Source organism: Akebia trifoliata, chromosome 11 (genome assembly GCF_017979445.1).
Source record: "Akebia trifoliata isolate Shusen 1 chromosome 11, ASM1797944v1, whole genome shotgun sequence".
Taxonomy (NCBI): Eukaryota; Viridiplantae; Streptophyta; class Magnoliopsida; order Ranunculales; family Lardizabalaceae; genus Akebia; species Akebia trifoliata.
The window spans coordinates 38,841,861-38,859,049 of NC_141385.1; the positions used below are offsets into that span (position 1 = coordinate 38,841,861).

General features: G+C 32.0%; 2 protein-coding genes across 3 annotated transcripts; both read left to right on the top strand.

Annotated features, from left to right (window-relative positions):
* Nucleotides 1-925: 925 nt before the first annotated feature.
* LOC147391570 (norbelladine synthase-like) lies at nt 926-2,858 on the top strand. The gene is made up of 2 exons (XM_086460103.1): nt 926-1,160; nt 2,299-2,858. The coding sequence occupies exons 1-2, from the start codon at nt 977-979 to the stop codon at nt 2,601-2,603; spliced, it is 489 nt and encodes a 162-aa protein (XP_086316229.1). The 5' UTR covers nt 926-976; the 3' UTR covers nt 2,604-2,858.
* Nucleotides 2,859-4,654: 1,796 nt separating this feature from the next.
* On the top strand, nt 4,655-10,630 carry LOC147391571 (uncharacterized). 2 transcript variants are annotated; one of them, XM_086460105.1, is made up of 6 exons: nt 4,655-4,873; nt 7,355-7,473; nt 8,424-8,567; nt 9,373-9,470; nt 9,791-10,107; nt 10,473-10,630. In XM_086460105.1, the coding sequence occupies exons 4-6, from the start codon at nt 9,446-9,448 to the stop codon at nt 10,515-10,517; spliced, it is 387 nt and encodes a 128-aa protein (XP_086316231.1). In that variant the 5' UTR covers nt 4,655-4,873; nt 7,355-7,473; nt 8,424-8,567; nt 9,373-9,445; the 3' UTR covers nt 10,518-10,630. The 2 variants fall into 2 exon arrangements, with proteins under 2 accessions (XP_086316231.1, XP_086316230.1); XM_086460104.1 differs by lacking the exons at nt 7,355-7,473; nt 8,424-8,567.
* Nucleotides 10,631-17,189: the final 6,559 nt, after the last annotated feature.

Consider the following 17,189-nt stretch of genomic DNA (forward strand, 5'->3'; position numbering starts at 1 on the left):
TCTATGAAATTTGTTCTCAACAATAATTTTTTTAAAAACTTATTTCAAAATTTTCAAATAGATAATCAAATTTCTATCATATTTTATCATTTTGGGATTTTTTGTAATTTAAATATTAAGTAAGGTGATTTTGTAGATAACATATTAAATGATTTTTTAAAATATAATTTTAGAAAATTATTCAAATTTCTATTCACAAGGAATTATGCCAATGATGAAATCTTGATAATACATATTTTTCTTTGGGTAAATTACACTTTGACCTCCTAACATTTTGACAATTGCACTTACCACCCCTCTCACATAAAATGTGAAAATTTAGATGTTATTTTACTATTTACCTTTTTCTTTTTTATATAAAAATAAAATAAAATTTTAAAAACACTACAAAAATGTCAGTGTATAAGCATCTACACTCTCACACATGAACCTATTTGATCATAGGGGGAACTTTTTTTAATAAAAAAATAACATTTAAAAATAAAAAACGGTAAAATTGTCTTTACAAAAAGTAAAAACTCATTCTTTTAACTGTTTGATAGATGGCAAGTGGATGAAAGGGAGGTAAGTAACTAACTACTATTATCAAAATGTTAGGAGGTTGACATAGAATTATGCCAAATCACAGGGGGTGAAAGTGTAATTTACCCTTCTCATTTTCCATCCAAGTGGATCCTGAGTCACATTGGAAAACAGGTAGTTTCCTCTGAGTTCATTCCGACTCACCCTAGTCAAATCGTTGAATTGTTCAAGATTCCAAAATTACATGATGAATTTCTCATTATTGTCTTTTCTCATAAATCCTTATCAAGTAACCAATTTTATTTATTATATTAACAAGAACAATAATTGCATATTTTCTGACGCAACCATGTGTTTATTAAAATTCTAAGGGAATCTTTCATCTAAGACTTGAATAGCTTTGCTTAGAAACTACTGCGAAAGAGCTTTGCATTACTCCTAAGAGAGCAATAAAATGCATGGAGAAGTGTCGACCCAGTTCGAGGTAAGCGCTCCAGCCAACGATGTTTGGGCTGTTTTTCGCTCACCGAAACTAGCCAGTCTCCTCATCACTCTACTACCGACTTTAATTGAGAAGTTAGATGTCATAGAAGGTGATGGAAGTGCTGGTACAGTTTTAGACATCGGTCTCGCAGCAGGTATGCTTATGTTTGTATTTAGAGTCTCTTATCCTGTTTATGTTGATTTCGTTGAGAGGTGGCTTGAGTTTAATCCATTATTATTATTATTATTATTATTTTGCTAAGTAGAGTTTAATCCATGCCTAATTTGAACCTGTAATGGGTTGAAATTCTAAGGGTAAATTACCATTTTGTGTGAGTCGAATATGATAAAATTTTGATTCCGGCTAACTGTTCATTTTAATTCAAAAAACGTTAGTGTGCGAGATCGCAGGTTTTTCAAGTGACAATCTCGCTGGTATATATAGTGATGATCTCACTAAAAGTAGGAAACCTTCAAGATCGTGATTTTAAATTAAACCTGAGATCGTCACCTGGAAACCTGCGAGATTTTCATGATCAAGTTTTGGAAATTAAATATGTATATCATTCGGACCAATCCATAGCAAGGAGATCATCCTCACAAAAAAATTAACCCAATCGGAAGCTTTTAACCCTGGTATACAAGTTGAACAATTGTGGACCGTCATATTTTATTGTTAATTTGTACTTCACTTTTGATGAGGTTAGAACTTTCAGAATGAGATGATTTTTTGTGAGGATAATCTCCATGGCGAGGATATCATTCTCACAAAAAACCAGTCCATTCCAAAACTTCTAACCCACATAAAATAAATTTTGGTTCCTGAATAGATTCCTATATACAGCCCACTCTTTGACCAACTGTGTTTTGCCCTATATGGATTAGAAATTTTAGAATGGGCTGATTTTTGGTGAGGATGATCTCCTCAACCCATTCCGAAACTTCTAACCCATATATGACAACACGTTTGGCCAAATTTCTATTAGCATTTGATATGTTAAGACATGGATATGTTAAAATTATTTAGAAATTCAAATATAAATTAAACCACCAAATTTCTATTAGCATTTGATCTAAACAAATGAGTGGAAGACCAACAAGAACAAGAAATAATGTTGTAGAATGAACATTAACAACTCAAATTAACAAAAAAAAAAAAAAAAACATGACTTCAGACAGAACTATATAAATCAATCCTAATTTTTAGATAGTAAGTTATAATTTGGGGCATATATGCTTAAGTTTAATTTCTTTTTCTCTCATTCAATAACGGTGCTTCTATGGTGGTCTTAGGGGCCCCGGAGCTTCGATCATGGAAAGAGAAGTTTGTGACGATTGATGACGAGAAGCGTATGAAGGTGGTCCAAATGATCGAAGGTGGATATCTTGACCTTGGGTTTGATTTGTACAAGTTCATCTTCAAGATCATAGAGAAAGACGCTAATTCATGCATTATCAAATCAACTATTGTTTTAGAAGCTGATGATGACAAGTTTGAGGCCAGTGCTTCTCTTATTGGTCCTACTGCCCCATGGTTATCTTCCAAAGCAATTGCAAACTATGTCGTGACTGAGAAAGTTAATGCTAGTTGCAAATGAGGTTTACCTTGTTAATCTCGAACATTTTCTGTTGTTTGAAGTAAATTAGGTATTTTCGGGATCTATTCATAAATAATTGGTGGGTGAGGGAGGGTTTTGAGCCCATGTAGTGTATCTATAGTCACAGACTTCGACCAACTTAGCAAGCTGGTTCCTTCGTTTCGCTAGACAGTGGACTTGATGAATAAAATTACGTCTTTATGTAAGTGTACTTGATGAATAAGATTATGCTCCTATTTCCATGTGTGTAAATAATGGTACTCTCTCTCTCTAACTCTCTGTGTGTGGAAACCTAAATATATGAATATCTTGTTGTGTATATGTCTTGTATTCCGTAGGCACAACGGAGCTCGCTGGCTCAAATATTCTAGGATTATGAAAAAGGCAATTGTATAATATTTTTTTTAATGGTTTTTTATTTTTATTTTTATTTTGGAGAATTTCTATTTTAGGGGAGATAAACACTGTTTAATAACTTTTGATTTTATAAATAGAGATCTCTAAGACTGTAAAACTAAGAAAAAAAATAGTAATTGTTCTTGTTTTAATCCGCACGAGGATGTAAGCATACTGTGATTTTTTTCGTCTTCGCTGTTTCTTTTTTCACACATCTGGAGTTTGTTTGTTAAATAATTCTATAAACATGCAAAGTTGTGGTGGTGCATGGTGGTAGTGGTGATGTTGATGGTATTAGCGATCTTTCAATAATAATATATGCAAAAGATCATTATCTTGAGCTTGATGAATACTAAGAGAGTGTTTGAATCGGATTCTAGAATCTAAATCAGTATCCACTTTCTGATTTTGGAATCCTATTTTTTGTTTGATTTTAATTACAAAGGTTTTCTACCATAATCATAAAAATGACGAATGCATGGTCATTGATTGGATGAGCTTCGTATGGTTTGGATTTGGATTTTTACAGATAAAGCTCATGATCAAACAAATCCAAGTGATCCGCAATAAGTATTGGCCCATACACCCAACAAATGGGTTGGCCTTTGGTTAAGTCTAAAAATCATTAAAATTGGTCAAATCAATAACCAAATACCATTTAAATTGATTATGTAAAATCCGAAGCATACTGCGATTTTTTTCTTCTTCGCTGTTTCTTTTTTCACATATCTTAATTTTTTTTTTTTTTTTAAATAATTCTATAAACTTGCAAAGTTGTGGTGGTGGTGGCGGCGGCGATGGTATTAGCGATCTTTCAATAATATTATATGCAAAAGATCATTGTCTTGAACTTGTCGAATACTAACAGTGTTTGAATCGGATTCTAGAATCTAATCAGTGTCTTTTTCTGATTTTGAAATCCTATTTTACGTTAGATTTTCATTACAAAGCAATTCTACCATAATCATAATAAGAGATCAGCTAAAATAAAAAAATGAATGGCAGACCTATTTCTTTTACTTTCAGAATCCATTTTTTGTAATTTTGCATTAAAGTATCATTTTCACATTTAGGCATATAGTATTTCATATCATAACTGCAGAAATGAGGTCAACAGGAATGTAACTTTAGATTTTGAAAGTAGTATTTCGCTCTAGAAACAATGTGGGCTAACAAGTTTTTGAATTCTGAAAATCAGTTTCTATAATTTGATCATTACAATCCAAAATAAGAATTTCACGAACTTAAACAAACGCCCCCTTACTCCCTCTAAGATCGCTGGAGATAGAGAATGGGGCTAGTTAGCTACTGTCTCTGATACAACCTTTTTTTTTTTTTGCATCTAACATACAAATTTTAGCAAAGTGTATTATTGTGTGAGATCATTAAGGATATTTGTAGAAGTAAAAAAATATTTATCTTATACTCCGTTCTTCAAATCTAAGCTAAGCTAGATTATTTTTTGATTTTCTTTAATTCTTTTGTTTAGTTTCACCATATTCTGCGTAAGGGATCATAAAGTATAAAAAATCAATTATATATTAAACTACATAGATTTTATAGAGCTTAATATTGTGCAATCAAGAAATAACACAATCATAGAAAATAATAGCTTATAAGACTATGGAAGACAAAATAAAGAAATGCCACACAACAAAAATGCTTACATTTAGCGGCAGATGTTTAGCGACGGCCAAAATAGGCGCCACTATAGAACACGGTCAAATAGAAATTAAAACCTATCTGCGCGCGAAAACTAACAAATTTCGCGAAAAACCTCTCTCTCCCTGTATCATCGAAATTTTGTAAAACTTCGTCTCATCTCCTCTACATCTAGGGTTTCGATGTATGGAGGAAATCTTTCCCTCTTACAGGTATTTCTCTCTCTCTCTCTCTCTCTCTCTCTCTCTAGTTCGTCTCATCTCCTCTTCACATTCTCTGAGGTTTTGATAATCGAAATCGCAAATTTCGTAGATCTTTGAGGTTTTGAGAATCCAAATCGCAGAACGATGTATGATTCCTATAACAATGAATGTTTCCTTTATTTTTTCTGTAAGTTATCATGTATTGTATTCGATTTTGATTATGAGATGGGTTCAACTAACCAATTTAAAGTTTTTTGAATGAAAATTATGCAATTTCTGGGGTTTCTCATGTAATTAGGTGATGTTCTTTCTATAGAAACCAGTCTGACTCATCATTTTCCTAATAACAAGTCAATCCAAGGCCAAATACTTCAATTATCTTAAATATGACATCGGTTTGGGTGCTTATCGACCTGATTCTAGGTATGAGATCCTTAGAAGTTGGAACCACAAGTGATCCTCCAAATGCTTGATAAGTAGGGTACTGGATATGAAGAATTTTTTTAGTTTTTAGTGATTGTCTTCTTATTGTGAATTACATCCACATTGCCAACCAGTGTAAGATTGATGATTTTAAGCCAAAGTGAAAAAATAAAGAATTCACACAGTGTTGCTCTCTATATTCTCGAAGAAAGTAAAAACAGATTTTACATTAACCTTGGATTCTACTTTTAGTTAATAGTACATTTATTCCTAAGTATCTTCTTGATTAATATTTAATTAGACCATTTAGTAACCTTAGAAACAAGTTATAAGTGAAACAACAATCCACTATCCAAAAACCACATAATTGGTTCCAACTACATTTGAGTACCCTTTGACACCCTTGGGGCATGCCACAAATTGGATTAATTTGAAGGAAAAGGCTGAAGTAACATTGAAATTGACATCGTTTCATACATTGCTGATATGGATGTGTACAGAACCATAAATACTTTTCATTGAAATATGAGGTGAGAAGCATCTATGGTTCTGTGTGAAACAATATCAATTTCAATGTTACTCTAGCATGACTCTAATTTCAATACTTGTTACTCCAGCATAATGTCTTATTTTCTAAAACAAAAATAGAGAATTTCGAAGCACATCAACTTTTCTTACAATGCCCAAAGTATCAAATTTAATTGGGTGGTTAGGTTGGGTGCAACCATCCTTCTCTTTTTTTTTTTCTCTTTTTTTGGTGATTTTGACATAGCCCGATAAATATTCGAGAATTGACAAAGATATAATACCTCATGTGTCTATTGCGATGCATCTTATTCTCTTAACACTTTGCAATTGCATGGTCTTTTAAATAATTTAGTGAAATAGCCTGTTTCACAGTATTAGATGTTGAGGTGACAAACCTCTATATAAAATATGTGGCATCAAAATCATTAAAATCTGTGTTTGGATGTTAAGCAAGCAAAATTTCTAAGGTTTACAGAACCACAATGCAATCATATTCCAATAAGTATGTGTCTTGTGGATTTGGTGTATGATGTCCTTCTTGAAATATCTATGATAACAAAAGTTTGTGTCAAAACTTGTTCTGGCACATGGTATGTATATCTGATGGATTTGCCATGCCACAAAGGTATTCTACAGGAAAATTTCATTTTGGGATTCCCATTCTTATGGCAATATATACTTTTGCCTCTAGTCATGCAATACTAGCAGCAGCTCTTGGCAAAGCAATTGTAGTTGCCACTACCACTCATTCTAGTCCCTAAAATGATAGTCGATATTGAGTACTGACATGTGGAATGGGACTTATATTTATTCTCATATGATTAGTCTATTCTTTAAAAGATCTATTGGACTATGGAATGACTAATTTGCTAGGCAAGCAAGGTGAGGTTAGTAGTTGACATGAAGGTGGTACATGACGACAATTCTGTTATTCAATTTCTGCATATACTTGTGAGATCATGTGCATCTAGTTTAGAACAAAACCTTAATATTGCTCCTATAACCTATTAGACTCTGATCCTCTTAAAACCAATTAAGAGTCTCTTTTTTTACTACAACAAACCTAGAAACAACACAAACATTTGTAAACACAATCACTTAATAAAAACAGTGTAGAAGCATAGATTTCCAATTCTTGGTACACCATATGTGGACTTTGGGCATTAAACTTCGATACTGAAATTCCCACAAGTTTCATAAGTGTAAAACCAGCTATATGATTAAAAATCTGGTAGGGAACTTTTCTCACTAAGTTTCATTTTGTAGACTGATGAAGCAGAGCTTAAGGTATTAAGTTTTGGGGAAATACTTGAAAAGATGAGATTGGTAAGAGTAAAGAAACCTTGTTTCTGTAAAGTTGGTTACTTGATATAAATATTTTTTTCTTTGGTGTCTGATTGTTTGATTCCCTACTCGGTGATGCCCTTTGCTTCTTAATCACTTGCATATTTCTTGAAATGCTTGGTATCCTAGACCTACTGGAATATAGAGGCTTCATTGCTGAAGTATTTATTTTTTATCATCCAACTTGTTTTACAGGTGTTCCTTTTTCAACTTCTGCTGGTGCATCCACCAATGGTGCAGCAAAACTCAATTTTACTAGTTCCAAGCCAATTGTAGCACAGGAATCATCTTCCCTTGCTTTAGCTACAACGCGGGTTTGTATCATTTCCTCATATTTTGGTTCCTAGCTGGTATTGGTACTTTCTTAGTTTCCATAGGATCTAATCATTTGATCTGAAACTTTATAGATCCCTTGATGTTGTATAAATTTTTTAAATAAATATTCACATTTTAGTTCTTTCTGAAAATTTTGTGTCTCGCAGAAATTTATTTTCTTTTTAATTTGTACAATATCAGTATTGCTAAAATCAATTTGGTTCATTATTGCCAAATTTTCTCTGTTTTTAGTTCTTGATTCTAGGTTCTGTTGGATAATTTTTTGTGTCATCTTTTTTGTTTTGATGTGGTTAAGTTGGCATAATCTTTTTGTAGGAATTCGATTTAGTTCATTATGGGTTGATGATGCTTTTGAATCTTTGAATTGGGAGGTTTAGTGGGTAGAATTTTGAACCAAAATAGTACTAAATTCATAATTAATTTGAATGATTTGTTTATGTTGGCTTCCATCATCTGTTAATTCTTTGAATACTTTTGAGTTTTTTGTGGAAATCTAATAAGTCAACATTAGTTGAGTTCTGTTTTGGAGAAAATAGGATTGGTGATGCTTGAGATCTGGGTTTTCTGTTGTTTTGCTGTGAACATTCTTTCTCTTAATAAAATTTTCAGTTATCAAGACCCTATGACCTTACAAGCCATCTGAAAGCAAAATCTTTGAACCAATAGAAAACAAGTTGCGTTGTGCTTCAAAGTTTATGGAATTCTTGTGCCTCATCTTGTTTCAAAATGAATCCATTTCTTTCTTTCTTTCTTTTCTTCTAAAATCTTCTTGGACTTGGATCAAATGGATTTAATATTTATAATTGTAGTACCACGCGACTAAGAATTGTGATTCGGGATTACAATGTGGTTACCTAGTACACTATAGGTTCATAACTTCCAACACAATTTAGAGCTAATTTTCTTTCTTCTTTTTTTCTCCTTTTAGGGGACACTTTCTCTAATCCAGTTGGAAGTTCCTATTATGATGCACCGGAGGTGTTGAAAAAGAATTATGGACCTGAATCTGATGTATGGAGTGCTGGAATTACCTTATACCATTTACTAAGTGGTGTAACTCCTTTTTCAGCAAGTACTTCATCCCTTAAAGAATATTACTTCTTTCTATCTATGCCATGTATTTTTACCAACTTTTTATTGTACCACTTTTGCAATATTAAATGCTTATGATTGGTATAGCATACATGATGGTGAATCTGATTATCTTCACATGTCTTGTTTTAGTGATTTTGGAAATGCGGGTTTGTCTGGTCAACTGACTGCACAACTTGGTGTATTTACTTATCTCTGCTTGCTTTTCCATGTTAATACATGCTTTTCCACAAGTACTGACTCCCCACTAGGTTTTTGAAAGACTTGCATGCTTAAGTTGGTATCGATTACTTCTTAGATGAAGTGCTCCTTGTCAACAAAATTGACTTAATTTTTCTTCTATGACTTTTGAATGGGATTGAGCTAATAGCTTAATCGGGGACTGTTCATGGTGTCATAATAACTTGCATGTTATTTGGGTAATCAGAGACATAGTCAAGGTGCCATCAAAATGGTATTTACAGATAAAACTGAATTATCGGACTCATGTAAGCCCATTTTGAAGTATTTTATATTATTTTAATATTCTGTTTTGAAGTATTATACCTATAATTGGTTTAATATTCTGTTAAACAAGAACCTATCAAATATGTATTCTTTTAAACATGAGGGGCTACAGCTTTCATTTTTTTTTAGAAAAAAGAATTTCTTTTGTATGGGCCTGTAGAAATCATTATTGGTTGAAATGATTTTGTTTTTTAGAATTGGTTATATGCCAAAAGCAATTGTAATAGATGTATTTTTTGAAGAATGTTTACCAACCAATCAAATACAATGATTTTCAGGATGTTTATTCGACCAATGGACTGAACAATCCATGCCTCACTGCTTGCTCTTATACTCCAACTCTCGGCTGTAATGGTGGTGACTGACATGTCGGATGGTATGTAGTATTATTATCGTCTCTAGTTTGTCATCAATTATCCATTAGAGAATTCAAATATGGTATGGTTTGTGTTATTAGATCATACTTTGTATACTGTTGAGAATGCATTTGATACAAAGAAAAACTTGCCAATTTGATTAAGTATATGTAATTGTTATGCCAGACATTTTGCTGAATCAGAGTCTTGACTCCGAAGACAATCCCATGGGCATTTATCTTAAGATCTAATCAGTGATCCATACTTGGTTTTGATTGATCCAATTCAGTTTTATGTGACTAGGCTTATAGTGTACACTCTTTTGCTTCTCCTTGTGTAGTTGCTGCTCTAAACTCCTTGAAGGATGTATGGGAGAACACTCCACCAAATTGGGTGGGTTCAGATCCTTGTGGTGATAATTGGGTGGGAATCCGCTGCAACGAGTCATGTGTTATCTCCATGATAGTGCTTGTTATATTTAAGTCCTTGACCACATGTATCTCTCTCCCTCTACATCTCACAAGATCTCTTACAAAAAAGAAGGTTTCAATCTGTTTTCTTGAAGTTACAAATCTTGTCATGCAGGGCCATGGAAGACACTCAACTTCGAGGAGAAGTACCGCATCACCTGTTCAGTTCCCCTCAATTACAAACAATGTAAGTATCTGCCGACTCTCAAAATAATGTGAAATAGTTCACAAATGAATCTAAGTGCAATGCATATGTTATTACATGTTGTGGGCTAGATTTTCCATGATCTTTGGTACAAGTTGGAACATGTGCCATAGATCTTATGAGGCTTTGTACAATCCCCAAAATTTTTGCGAATTTTTTTTCTTGATTTGTCCAAATTAAACTGAATCGAACCCCATTGCATAACTGTCGAATCCGAATTTGGTTGTTATAATTACCATACAAGGAAAAAAAAGAAGAAATTGCAAATCTACTTAAATGAACTATATGTATCCTCATAATATATAGATAAATGTTTGGAAGTTGATAGTTTGAAAATGTGATGGTAGGAATTTAAAGCACAACGATTTAAACGGCACCTGGGAACCATTTGAAGGTCCTGATAAAAGAACTTGTGTTCTTATTCACATTTGCTTTTATGCTTTTACTAGGTTTTATGTTGTAAGTTAAAATTGATGTTGTAATCTAAGAGTCTACAAAGAGGAGAGGGTTTTTATTTTTTTTAATTTTTTTTTTATTTTTATAGAGTTGTTGTAATGAGGTTGGTGCTTTGTTTGGTTGAGACTTGAGATCAAAAGTTACTTACTATGTACTCCTTTGTAATATATGAGAATTTCTAAAGTTAATTAGTTCTGGTTGATTATAAGTGCATTGTATCCAAAGATTGTTAAGTAATTGTGTTTAATTAATAGGTATTTAATTACAAATAATTTTAAAATAAAAGAAATTATCTATAGCGACGGTAATACAATTAATTAGCGGCGGTTTTTAACCGTCACTATAGGCCTCATTTACATCTATAGCGACGGTAATACAATAATTAGCGACGGTTTTTGACCGTCACCATAGGGCTTAATATGGTTTTTAGCGACGCCACCTGTAATGGCGTTACACGTGGCCATCACTATTAATAATAGTGGCGGTTTTTTGGTATTTGCGACGGTTTTTGACCCCCGCTAAAAACCTAAAATTTTGTAGTGCCAATTGAGATGACTTTAACTTGAAAAATAGTGACCAAATAAAGCAATGTCAATTGAGATGAATTATGAGGAGTGCTAGGGCACAAGTTTACTTCAGAAAACGAGGGGATCAAAAGTGAAATGGATTGAAACAACTGTCATGTATAGTGTTTAGGATATATGGATGGATAAGATTGATAAGGCTTACTTATGTGGTGTGATCAGACACTATATATCACTACGGAAAAAAGGGAAGAATATATGTTTAATAAATATGTGCAGTTGTATATCCCAAGGAAAGAATATATGTTTTTAGCACATGTCACATGGGCGTATGTATGCCAGAGAGACGCGAGAAAATCATTATTCTTAGCAAAAACCCTTGATACCCTACCTCCATCTTCAAACATGGAGTGTTTAATTCCATAGGTTTATGGCAATGACATAAAATAGTTATTTTTTTTAATACTCAAAATAGGATCATTTACTATAATAACTCACATTTTTTGACAGCAATGCCCCAACCCTGCAATTTCTTTAGTGATCCCTCAAAAAATATTTTTTAAAAAAATTGTAACTTCCTCCCTCCCATCGAAATAGAAAGGGACATGGTCATGCTCATGCTCTATACTAAAACTCATCAAATAGTCATGGGAGCTCACCAACGAGGTTCTAATTTTGAGGAACGATAGTGAATCTTGTAGATATGTCCACTCTTATATTCGATTCACGGTCTATGGGAGCTTTCCACCAAATGCTATCACTCTCTCTCTTTTTTTCATTCATTTTAAAATCGCTTATACATTCTTGGCAACCTTGGTATATGCTTTCTTCATAGTTATATAAATGGAAATTGGTAGCAAAAAACTCAATGATTTTACAAAAAAATTTAGGTATAGTTCATAAAATTAACCGAAAGAAAGAGAGGAAAGAGTGGTAACATGTGGAGAAATGTTCTAATAGATCATGAGAATGGACAAATCTAAAAGATGCACTATCGTTCCTCAAAGCTAGAGCTTCATTAGTAAACTCCTATGGCTATTTGGTGGGTTTTGATATAGAGAATGGGGAGATTTCCCTCTATTTCAATGGTATAAAAGGTAGGAAGGGAGAAAATTACAATTTATAACAATATTCTTTAAGGATTTACGAAAGAAATTGTAGTTGGGGGCATTTCTTTTCAAAAACATGAGTTGCTATAGTAAATAGTCTTATTTTGAGTATTAAAAAAAAGTGGCCCTTTTTACCATTATCGTAAACCTATGAAATTTTTATGCTAAATGTCCTTAATCATTTATCACAACTCTTTTTCTCCATTATTAAATATTTTATCGTCTAATTCAATGAGAAGAAAATGAATAAATGTTTATTTCTTTTGATTATTTAATCCTTTTTTGGCAAGAGATTAAAGACAAGGGTATTCCAGTCATTTTGTTAGTCTGTCATAGAAGAACCTGGATGGATCATGGACATGTCCAAATTAACCATAATTTTATTTTTTGAGTAAAGATAAACTCACATACTAAAACGGACAAAACAACTGATGTTGTTGATGTGGCAGTGCACAGAACCATAGATCTTTTTCATGGGATACACAAGGAAAAAGATCTATGGTTCTGGACAATACCACATCAACATCATTAGTCAGCATGTCAGGTTATCATTACTCATATTTTATTTAGATTAATGATGAATGCATGCAGTAAATCATACGTGATCTGTACGCGGCTGATGTGGCAAAGGCACAAAACCGCAGATCTTTTTCCTTGTGTATCCTGAGGAAAAAAATCTGTGGTTCTGTGCTCTTGCCACGTCAATTCATTACCATTCTTTTTTATTTAATTATATCACCATGAAAGTAGGCCTTGGAGAACCTCAGTTTGAGTCCAGCCAAACAGGACCAAACCAACACGGGTGGCCCAACTTAAGCCCAAACCCATAGAGATGTTTGAAATTCCTGGACCTCCATGGCTTGGAGGTTCTTCTTAAGGGATGTGTTTAACCTAAACAAGCTTCATTTTATTAATGGTTCAGAGTCTCTTATCGTTTCTGAATGTTTCTGTGGTACACCCCAAAACATTGACTCATGAAATATAGAATGTTTCAAATTATCTCCAAATGTCAAGCAATATTTCAAGAGAAGTACTATTGGCAGTCCAACTTTTACTTATTACATCCCAATTAAAAGTGAAAAACCTAAGTGAATGGTTGAGAATAAGTTGAAGTTGGGGTATCAGTACCAATAGAAACTCTCTCTTCCTGTCTCTCTCTCTCTCTCACACACACACACACACACACACACACACATTGTATTATTATTCAATTTTTTAGGTTTAAAATTTTATATGAGGCTAATCCTAATTGTGGACAACTGCTGAAATTGTTTGAATGAGTGTTATAGTGTTTTGTAATGTTGAGATAATAAATTGAGCCAAACTTTTGTAATGTTTTAATAGTGAGTTTAAATCTTTACTTGGGGTGTCAAATAATTTAATAAATTGATTGTTGTGTAATAAGTAAAAGTTGGGGTACTAATAGCAACTCTCTGTCTTTCCTGATTGAAACATTGCATCATAATTCAGATAATCCAATTAGAGAGGCCCAAAAGCCAGCCCAATTAAGGATCATGCAGTTTAAAATCCCTCGAGGCCCAACGTAATTGTTCTGATAGTAAGTAAATTCACGATTGATTCGCGAATTTGATGAATAAAACTCTTCTCGATCAAAATTACCGTTAATTTCAAAGATTCGGATTAATTCGCGAATCTTTGAATCCCAACGACTAGATTGCGATTTGTACGTAAATTCCATAAATATTTTAATAAAATACTTCTTATTTCCCTATTCTCAGTTCTCACTTCAAAAATCTTAAGTTGAAAATTGCCCCCATTTGCCCATTGTGGAGTTTACCCGTTCATCACCGTGGGACATGATGATTTTGACATTAATTAGTATATCATGTTTTATACTTTTCATTTACATTGATAATTTGATGGATTAAAATTAAATCTTTAATTTCGAATATATATTTTATTGGATGAATGTGATTGTGGATTGTTTACTTAAGATATTTTTAATTTAGGTATTGATAATTTGATTAGTAGATTAGAATTGTTAGGTCATATCAGATGTTATATATATCCGAATTTTTACCATATTGTATTTTTACCATCCTACATTTTTTCGTCGAATTTTCTAGCAAACCGGTGCATCGCTATTCCGAATGGTGCTCAATTTATTTCCGTATTATTTTTTTCCCATCCACCGAATTGCCAACTATAGTTTTGACTCCTATTAAATAGGCTCCATTTTAGATCCAACTCTAATCAATTCCAAATAAAAGACAATCGAAACCATGGTTTCAATGGCATATTACAATATGTCAATCAACTAAACTATGGGATTAAGACCCTAAACTTTTGGTGGTGTGATTAGGTAAGCCTAAATCCTTTTAAAATACCAAATTTTAAAATGTTTCTCTTACAATATAAGATTTTGAGAAAAATGTAAAATTTATAACTATAGCTAGCCGGTGGCATGAGCAAATGCACATGTATAAAATAAAAATTAGGATTTAAAATATTTCTTACAAAAGATAGAATTTTGATAAAAATAAATAATTTTTAAATATAACTAGTCAGTGTCACGTGCAAATGCACATGTATTACAAAATTAGGATTTAAAATATTAAATTTTAATCTTTCGCAAGATAAGATTAGAGAAAAGTCTATATTGTTTGAATAGTACTTATTGGCGTATGTGCCAATGCACATGTATTAGGATTTAAAATTCCAAAATTAAAAATATTTTCTTTTACAAGAAAAATATTTAAATCTATAAGTTTTATATATAACTAGTTGGTGGCATCAGCAAATGCATATGTATTATAAACTTAGGAATTAAAATATGAAATTATAAAATAATTCTTTACCGGATAAGATTTGAGAAAAATTCATAAATATAAGTAGTCGGTGTCATGTACAATGCACATGGATTACAAAATTAGGATTTATGCGTTATTAACATTTTTTTATTATCGTACGCAACAAAATTTAAATGGGCCCCCGTCGCTTTCTAAGCTAACGAAAGCCTTTAAAATAAAATTGTACTCCAAAGTCTAAACTAGGACTCATTGATTGGGACGGGCCTCATATGGTTTGGATTTTCATAGATAAAGTACATGACTCAATAAATCGATTATGTAAAATCTAGTTAAGCTGGGGGCATATTTGAAAATATTTTCTGACCCTAAGCCTATAAATACCAAAGTCCCCCTCATTTGGAGTGGATTTAGATCATTTTCTCTCAAAAGACAGAAGTTTTCTCTCTAAAAAAGAAGAAGTTCTCCTACCTTTTTCCAAAAACAAAACAAAGTTCTTCAAGAGATTCAGACTCCAATTAAAGGGAGATCAATGATAAAGGTCTAGAAAGTGATTTCTAAAATCCAAATTAAATAGACTTTACGGATAAATTATATATTAAATTCTCTAATTAGATATAATTTATTGTTAATTCATATTTATTATTGATTTCCATTAGAATTCTATACTTTGAACCTAATTGTGGTTATTTATGTGTAACAGAAAAAGTCGCAAAGTTTTAAGGAGATTTAGTAAAATCCGAAGATACCATTACAATCCAGGATTTGAAACAAAATCAAGGATCAAAATGCATGTCAATTGGGCTCACATGGATAGCAATGCCTAGGTTGGATAGAGCAGCACGGTGAACAGTGCATGGAATTCCTCAAGATTTACACAGAAGCTTGGTAGCTACAAATACTTCGTATTGAAGTAGGGTTTTGAAATTTTTGTATTTATAGAAAGGTCCCGAATCCTAAAAATCCTAATATGGTCTCTATAAATAAAAGACCATATCAGAGTTTAAAGGATATATGTAAAATAGGGAGATTTGTAAATGTATATCTAGTTTTTTTTTTTGTAATTTTAGTTCTTATTTTTCTTTCAACTTTTTGTTTGAAGAAGAAGTTGTAATCGAAGAAACTATATCAATTTCAAAATCAAGAGCAGTAAAAAAAGACTTCTATTCTCTCAATTTTACTCTCTCTTTTGCTTTTATATTTCTTTTTTTTTATTGTTTTTGCGATAACTATTGGCTAAATTCTTCATTAGATCGATCGAAGAAGTCTGAGCAAGTTTCTATTAATCTCTTGCTATTCTCATAATAATGATTTATTGTTTTATTATGATATTTTAAGTAAATATTATCAGAATTAATATAATTTGTTATCAGTTTTGATGGTTTATTCTTAAATAAATTCAAGCTAAACCATATTTCATAGAGAACACTTAATATTTATCTTATAATCTTGACTCAATGCGTTAATCACATAATTTGAATTTCTTTTTTAATATAACCGTTTAATTTTTCGATCTATAAACATTAAATTTATTTAGTGGATCGAGATAAATAGAGAATCATAAAATTATTAATAGAACTTGTAATGATGGATTAGACCGATCGACGCTTCTTCACAGTATTTTAACTCATTTAATTTTGTTTTTTTTTTAGATAGTTTATTTTTGCAAATTATTTTTTAATTGGTTACGTGAATCCAAATCGGATTGGAAGTAAAAAAGAATACTGGATTAATGTTGTCTCTGTGGATTAATCCTTGCTTGCCAAGATCTTTATTTTGTTATTTATTTTTAATTGATAATCTATATGTCGAACAATCAAATCTAAAGCCCTTCTCTAGAAGTCAAGAAACCCTTCTTAGTTAAATAAGTGCAATACATGTAAAGAAGAAATTCACACAGACTTTATAGAAGATTAAGTACAATAAATTCATCATCAAAGCAACATTTTTAGTCGATCATGTCGCAATCCAAAAGAAAGAAAAGAAGCTACACACATTACTATCTTCATTTTTGTATTTGACCATTAATTAGAGGAAAACACTGAGATCTATATTCTATATTTTTTACCAAAATCATTTACGATCTTTTTTCACTAATCTCAAGGTAGTTCAATGAAATTTGTTCTCAACAATAATTCTTTTAAAAACTTATTTCAAAATTTTCAAATAGATAATCAAATTTCTATCATATTTTATCATTTTGGGAT